We start from the raw sequence: 8518 nt of genomic DNA on the forward strand, positions 1-8518 counted from the left end.
TGCCTTAAAAATAGATGTCTAGACACTAGAAGTTTTCTAGGGACCAGATTAAATGCTACCTCGGAATGTGATAATTGTGCCGCCCCTAATACCCGCAAGCTTGAGATCGCAACTCCAGAACCGAACGTGTAAGCATGTGAAATCAAAAGGCACTGACCGGTATACCCTTACTTACAGACCTCGAAGAAAAAAATGTGGTCAACAATCACCATAAATACCCAATGAGAGGTTGAGCCTCAGATGCTCCACGTGCATCCCAACATTATCATCCATGCATACAGTGCCATGAATGCTCTCTTGGCCTTCTTCTTCTTCCTAGAAGGTTCAGTGTGGTCATATTAAATCGTTCCCGGATCTATATCCCGAAGGGACCATGTTGTTGCTGTGTTAACATTGCTAAATAGCAAAAGACCATCAACAACAATAAAACTCCCCAAAGCTTTCGGGGTGTGTCCTTTTCGCCTTCGGGGAGTGTCCTTATAAAAACAACAAGAGAATAAAGTTGCGCTCATATTTGACTTTATGTATACTTCAATTAATATATCTTGGGTTCTGAGAGTAGAAGGTGTTAAACTGATGGACCTGTTGAATTTAATGTGCATATGGCAGGTTCCTCTTCTTTTTGTAGCGATAAGGAGACTCCGAAGGTTTTGTACTCAGTACTTGCTAAACATCACTCAAGTACCAAATTATTTAACGCAATTTGGTTTAATTTTTAATTTGGGGCAAACATATTTTTACTGCAACACATCTCACATCAGTTAGAATCACCTTTACGAATTTAAACTTCCCAGAAGTCCCTCTCGAGTTGCTATCATGATACGAATGTATTATATTCCTCGACACTTTTCATCTGGGATCCGTAAGCATTTTGAGGAAATACTGCACCTGAGACCTCAGCCGTATGAGGTAAAAAAAACACAAGCAGGTCCTTGGTGGCCTGCACAAACAGGCGTCGCACCTTTATGCCGGGAATGTCCCGGTGAATCCAGTACTCAAAGAACAGTTCCCAAAACTTGCGGAAGAGGAACGCATACTCCCCAGGGAAACGCGAGTCACTCTAGCTTAACTTCGTTCTGGATACTGAAACAGGTTAAACTCTTACCTATCCAGAATCAACCCCCACATACAAAATGTATGCCGCGCTTGCAATGTGTCCCCACATGACACCAACCATGTCTTTAATTGTAATGTGGAACCAACGCCTCTAACACCCCTTTCAATATGGCCCACCCCCGTTGAAACAGCAAGTTTTCTTGGACTCCCGTTAGAGGATATTGATGACGATTTGTGATCGGTAGCAACTATTAGGTGGGGCGAAGCACTGCTACAACAGCAACAACAATAACACTTTTCATCTTAACACTTTAGTAACTGCCATTTCCATTGAAATTGTTTTTAAATGCGGTCGCTTTCGAATCTAAATGTCATTTCGCTTTGGTGGAGCAGTTCTTGCCGAAAGCTCATAAGAGTTCGGAGCAAGGGCGATAACTCAGAAATGTATCGAATTAGTGACATCCGCGATAAAAATGCTGGCATTCCTAAAAATAAGTACATAATTTCATGAAGGTTAGTTCATTCATTTAATCGCCATGCTGTTGCAAACAGACTCATTTATAACTTTAGAAATGATATACTCGTATAGCCATACTTCATAATTTAATAATTATTTTTATTTTGTTAAACTAAATTTTTACAAAAGTCAACTCCCGATGTAAAATTTGGCATAAGTAGTGAGGCAAGCGTCGATATAATAAGTATTAAACCACCAACTATAGCTGAAAAAGAAACGAACCTACCTAGGAAAACTTGAAATTTTCGAGTTGCCTACTATCCGGAGCAATATTTCTACTATAAGCTTCAATGCAGCGATAGCATCTAGCAGGTAAGCTTGGGATTCATGTGGGGTGTTGGGGTTGTCAGTGCAATTTATAGTTCCCAATCTTATTTCAAACCTGGCGTACCCGTGGCGAAACGTGTTTATTTAGCAGGCGAGGCTCTGGAGACTGAAGTTCATTCTGACTTCGTTAATAACTTTGCAAACTATTTAACGTTACTAACAGTAGTATGCTCTTTGTTTTCATTCAAAAGTTTTATACGTTTTTACGAGTGGTGTTGTGTTAATGACATTTGTTATTGACGAGTTATCGGTTCGTTATCAGCATGTTGTTAGTTCGTTTCCGATGATTTTTTATTGAAGAGATGCCGAAAACATTTTATAAAATCAAGAATCCAGCTATGGCCCCTCGATAACAAGCCATAATAAACCAATAACAACACGGTGACTAGACAATAACAATGCAGTAACAAACGAACAACTCGTTAATATAGGATGTAACCGATATTGAGCTGATGAAGCCCTTCTCAAAAAATGCTGAAATTCTGCCGAAATCGTTGTTGTTGTTGTTGTAGCGATAAGGTTGCTCCCCGAAGGCTTTGGGGAGTGTTATCGATGTGATGGTCCTTTGCCGGATAAAGATCCGGTACGCTCCGGTACCACAGCACCATTAAGGTGCTAGCCCGACCATCTCGGGAACGATTTATGTGGCCACATTAAACCTTCAGGCCAATCCCCCCTCCCCACCCCCAAGTTCCATGAGGAGCTTGTGGTCGCCAGAGCCTCGTCTGTTAGTGAAACAGGATTCGCCGCGGATAGGTGAGGTTGACAATTGGGTTCGGAGAAGCTATATATTGCGCTGGCAACCTGAAGGGTTGCGTTACACAACCCCTTGAATCTGGCATTTTAGTCGCCTCTTACGACAGGCATATCTACCGCGGGTATGTTCTGATCCCCTAACCCGCTGGGGCACTGCCGAAATGGTCCTAAACTATTGCCGACAGGGTTCCGGTAAAAGTCACAAAGCATTTACGTAACAAATTTGAAATAATAATAATCTTTCATTCAATTTCGATGTATTAATTTATGTGGCAATTTTATTTATGTATGTAAACATGTAAAAATTATTGTTTGATTTGAAAGTAAATGAATAAATCTAATCTAAATCTAATCTAAAGTAGTTTCGAAAAGACATCATCCGCATAGATTCCCAACTGACCCCTTAAAGTATACAACATTTTGAAAAGGCCCTATACAAATCCCGAAGAGGCCAATAAAATAGTGCTGAAACCCTTTAGAAAATGCCCACAAAGTCGTGAATAGTCGCTTCATTTTCGAGAAACAGTTTCGCGAATGATTTTAATCATAGACGATCATTTGAATATAACACATGTACTTGGTAGAATTCTTTTTTATGGAAATAAATTTAACATATTTCTGGCATATTTTTTTATATATTTTACATATTCAATTTGCATAGAAATCCGAGCTCTCGTTATAACCAATATAATGGAGTTATGGGACTTTTGAAACGCTATATCTGCCTGCATGTAGTGAATTTGAAAATTAAATGTAAAAAAGTCAAATTCGGTAAAGCAATGCCATTGGCCCTTTTTTATAAAATTTTTTGTGAAAATTAGTTTTGAAACAATTTTCATTTCTATATGCTGTATGCTGTCTGCAATCTCACAAAACCAGTCACTAAATTTTGAGCTGGACCGGGGCACACCACAAATATAAAAATTATCAAAAAAGACTATATCGAATCGATTGCAATGTGTCGGCACTTAGATTCGAACCTTCGCTCTTTGGGTTTTTTCGAACAAAAATGTGTGAGTAATATTTGAAGCACATCCACAACAACAACAACATGTTACGTTGCCAAACTGCAATTATTTGTTCAATCTTAATAAATTATCGCTTTAGGTGAATTTTGTTGATGTGAATTTTTTGTGACTTTCGCTTAGTGAATATCAAAATTATCAGAAGACAGAATTCAGCTTTAAGTATATATTAAATGCTTTAAGCTCTGCTTTTTATTTTGAATGTATAATTGTCCGACGATCACTCTAAAATAACGGAGGAACTAACATAAAAATACTACATTTTTTCTAAAACGGGGCGCCTATCAGCTGGGGCTCGCAAGCCTTCCGGGTTCTGTTTAGAAAAGTTCTGTCTCCTTGGAGGCACATCGCGCCAAATTATATTTCTTATTTTAAATGGATACGATCATCTCACTGCCGGGTAATATTGAAATCCATTTGCAACTACCATTAACTTGAAATGACCTAAAAGAAGTAGAAATGTTTATTTTTTCACCGTTTTTATATCTTTTCATAGTAATTTTTAGAGGAATAAGTAAAAATTTTGTAATTGCGATGTTCAGTTTAAGTGAATTATTTTATTAAATATGTACTTACATGTATTATTTTCATTTAAAAAAGTTGATATTTATATTTTTTCAAATCACTATTTTATTACGATTGACACAGCACTTTCTTCATTTGTACCAACTATATTCAGTTTTCTCATTTTTGTTCGCAGTCTATGACAACTTTGCCATCTTTTTTGCAGTGTTTTTCAGGAATGAACTGCGTTCTCCAAATAAATAATATTCTTGTTTCAATTCAATGTGCTCGTATTAAATCGGTACCGTGACGGTCGGCCTAGTACCTTAATGGATCTCGTTACCGGAACGTATCGGATACATATACGACAAAGAGCCCTCAACATGGACAACAAATTTCAAAACCTTCGGGGAGTGTCTTTATCGCTAAGAGAAGAACATCCTTCCCGTCAATTCGTAGGAATTAAAAAGTATCACAAGGCGACTTGGGAGAAAAGCTCGGTCTAAATTATTCCGAGGTGTATCGCACCAAATTTTTAATGTTATTTTGACAACTACATATAGCCTTCGTGGGCTTCATTCACAAAAAAATTCAACGTAAAATGCGCCATAATTATAAAAATAAATAAAAAATGAATGTAAGGCGCGATAGCCTCCGAAGGGATCTAAGGCCGAGCTTCTCTTCCAATTTGCGTCGTGCTCCTCTTGATTTTCCCTACAAATTGGCCGGACGGGACCTATATGTTTTATGCCGACTCCGAACGGCATCTGCAAGGCAGATGAGTTTTCACTGAGAGCTTTTCATGGCAGAAATACACCCGGAGCGCTTGTCAAACACTGCCGAGGGGCGACTCCGCTTAGAAAAATTGTCTTATAATTGAAAAACCTTATTTCTAAATTTTGATGTTGCTTTGCCCGGGGTGCGAACCCAGGGCATACGGTGTGATAGGCGGAGCACGCTACCATCACACCACGGTGGCGCCATAATTATACTTACCTGAATTATCGATGATACACCACATTCTTGACTGCAGATATTTCTTCTTGTAAATAAACTGTCCCAAAGATAAAGGGTCGGTACTAACACTTTCTTGTAATATTCCACTGTCGCGTAATGACTTTTTGCGTGTTTGGATTTGTACGTCTTGCAAATACTAATCCTCTTAACCCCTGTGGCATCTAGGCAGGCCTTGTCGCATATATTATTTGTCAACCGGACCCGGCAAACATGCTCGAAAAATATTCCGCATTTTGTAAAAAGGGTTGTTGTTGTTGTAGCGATAAGGTTGCTCCCCGAAGGCTTTGGGGAGTGTTATCGATGTGATGGTCCTTCGCCGGATAAAGATCCGGTACGCTCCGGTACCACAGCATCATTAAGGTGCTAGCCCGACCATCTCGGGAACGATTTATGTGGCCACATTAAACCTTTAGGCCATTCCCCCCTCCCCACCCTCAAGTTCCATGAGGAGCTTGTGGTCGCCAGAGCCTGGTCTGTTAGTGAAACAGGATTCGCAGTGGATAGGTGAGGTTGACAATTGGGTTCGGAGAAGCTATATATTGCGCTGGCAACCTGAAGGGTTGCGTTACACAACCCCTTGAATCTGGTATTTTAGTCGCCTCTTACGACAGGCATACCTACCGCGGGTATATTCTGATCCCCTAACCCGCTGGCGCCCGGAGAACCTGTCACAGTAGGAATGCGCAACTGAGCAAGAATACACCACCTTGGGTTTCGACGTGGTAAAATGTAAACGTTAACACAATTTACACCAGTTTCTTTTCCATTTGCCATTTTTCCGATATTTGTCTAAACACAATAAGGTAATTCTATTACCCCACGACTTAACCTTTTGACTATTTCTTGTTTGCAAGGATTTTGATGTCCTGGCGGCCTTTAAAAGATACGGGCATTTTTAAGCAATTCAAAAATACCACCAGGAAGTTTTACATAGATTACGAATTATTGCGGAAGTAACCCAATTCAATTCAGATATAAAATTTAAGTAGATAATCCCTAACTAAAAATTATGTTCTTAATGTTTTTCCAATACCATGGAAAAGTCCAAAAATCGTATAATACTGTAAAGCACTGGAATGATACCAACCACATGTTCTGATGTCTCCCAACACTAACAAAGGCGCTGTTCTACTGAAGTAACTGAAAAGTATGACCTAAAAAATTCCGAAAACTTATGTATTCGGGAAATACATTTCTTAGTCGTAACATTACGTCAAAAGATAAAAGCAGTTCCGTAGTCATCTGCCCCATGCTGTCATGAAGGACTTCCGTCCAGATATTTTATTGTCCAGATTTATGTATCACCTCATATATAGAAAGAATTCAGCCAGCTTGTCAGATTAAATACGCGCCAAATTAAGAAACAACCATGTGAGTTCTCAAACGTACTAACCTTCTGTGCTAACCGGCATGAGTACATACATATGTACATATAAAAAGAATTTCGTAAACAAGAGGAATAAATTTAAGAGCGACGAATTTCTGTATGTTTGTGGCGCTTTAATGAATGATATTTTTTTTTTACCAACAAAACGTTGACATATTTATACAAAGGCAATGACCTCGCCATTTCGGTAAAGAGAAATGAGATAAAACATGATAAAAAAAATAAACTGGATTCGCCTTTGTGCCATACGTTTGGCAGTTAATGCTGACTCACATGCTACTAAAATCTACGTGGACTCATAGGTCAATGGATGTGAATAGCACAAATTGCTTAGTGAGAAAGTTTGAGTTTATCCAAAAGAATGCAAGGATTTCAGCCAAAAAATATAATGGGCACACGACTGGCAAGTAACTATACTCTATTTAATTCTTATATAACATAAAAACTGTCGCTAGCACACACAAATAAAAGTACAATTTTTGTATGAATGATAAATAATAAAAGAAATAAACCGGATGGCGTCATATTCACATAACTACACTTACCTCGATACGCCACCAGGGCGATTTTTACGTTTATTGCTGTTGGAGTTCATGATACTATTCGTACTTTTGTGATTAACTAAACAATTAGTGATCAAGTGGCACTTTCGATTGTGCCCCCTTTTGGTTGTGACGCCTCGCCTCTCTGTGGCAATTATTGCTCCACTCCTTTATCTTCAAATTCCACCACTTCGTTGCACTATCAGCACTCTGTTCGTACGATGGTGTGCCTTTCAAGCTATATTGGACACGTTTTTAAGCTTGTTGCGTACGTTTTTTGTTCGTTTTACAGCTAAGACAAGTGTTGCCCAGTAGGTATGTATGCTGATTTTATATTTTACTTTGAATATTAAAAAAATAATTCAGTATGCCACAAAACACAAAGTCAAAGAATCGTTTCACACACTTTGAAAGTTTTTTTTATTAATATTTCTTTTATGCAGATTACAACACGTTCCACATGCGATGTGGCTGTAGTCGTAATAGGATCTCGCTAATAAAATGTCGCTTTTTTCTCTTTTTTTTTTTTTTTGTATAATCTATGCAATATGTGTATATGAATATTTGTACTGTTTTACAAGTACATTTGGTCTTTCCTCGTGCCAAAATTTCTTATTTTTCCACAACAAAATTAACACTTATTCTGAAATAAGCTTGCGTTTTTTCAACAATGCGCTGATTACCTCGGCAACTTTTTGCTGATGTTGGTTCTTTCTTTTGCGTTGGTCTTTTAATAGACGTTCCTTTTTGGCGCTAATTCGCTCATGCAGGTTTTTCCCTTTTCTTGGCGACTGATGCGTTTTCCCTTCTTTCTTTTACTCCTCCTTATTGTTGTTTGCTTTGTGTTGTTTCCTTTGAATTATTTTCTTTTCCACATACTTCGTTGCAGAAATTTTCACGTTGTCACCTTTTTGCGATGGCACACTTTTTTTACTTCATGCGAATGCTGCAATTTATGAGAAAAATTTCTGTGCGTACGTCATAAGACAATGGAAAATTGTAAATCAACGCAAACACTTAACACGCTATTATGTATTTGTTTTAATGCATGCAAAGTACATTCAGGATCGATTATCAGGTCAGATAGCTTGTCCCAAAATTCACTAATAATTCTGTTAGTATTGAGGTTAGGCTTCTAAAAAATTTTACTGTTCTGCAATTTTTTTCGCTGTCACTTCTGCCATACAGAGTTGCATGGCGTTGCGTCGCAGTGCTGCCAAGTCCAAAGACAAATGTGACAGTTTATCAATAGCCATCATCTGGTGGCAAAATCCTAAGCCAGATAAATAATTTTGAATGTAAATGCAACAACAACGATTTGAGCCAGATAAATCCAGAAAGAAGTCTGGTTCAATTTGTGAGCCAGATAATTTGTTAATTACTTCTT

General features: G+C 38.3%; 1 protein-coding gene across 2 annotated transcripts in view; it reads right to left on the minus strand.

The window, feature by feature from the left end:
• Positions 1-8305, minus strand: part of Atx2 (Ataxin-2) — a 29539-nt gene extending 21234 nt beyond the window's left edge. For both annotated transcript variants that reach the window (XM_067759441.1, XM_067759440.1), the window contains exon 1: positions 7135-8305. In XM_067759441.1, the coding sequence (XP_067615542.1) occupies positions 7135-7184 (50 nt within the window). In that variant the 5' untranslated portion in view covers positions 7185-8305. The remainder of the gene's footprint in view (positions 1-7134) is intronic.
• Positions 8306-8518: the final 213 nt, after the last annotated feature.

Source organism: Eurosta solidaginis, chromosome 1 (genome assembly GCF_040869045.1).
Source record: "Eurosta solidaginis isolate ZX-2024a chromosome 1, ASM4086904v1, whole genome shotgun sequence".
NCBI classification, from domain to species: Eukaryota; Metazoa; Arthropoda; class Insecta; order Diptera; family Tephritidae; genus Eurosta; species Eurosta solidaginis.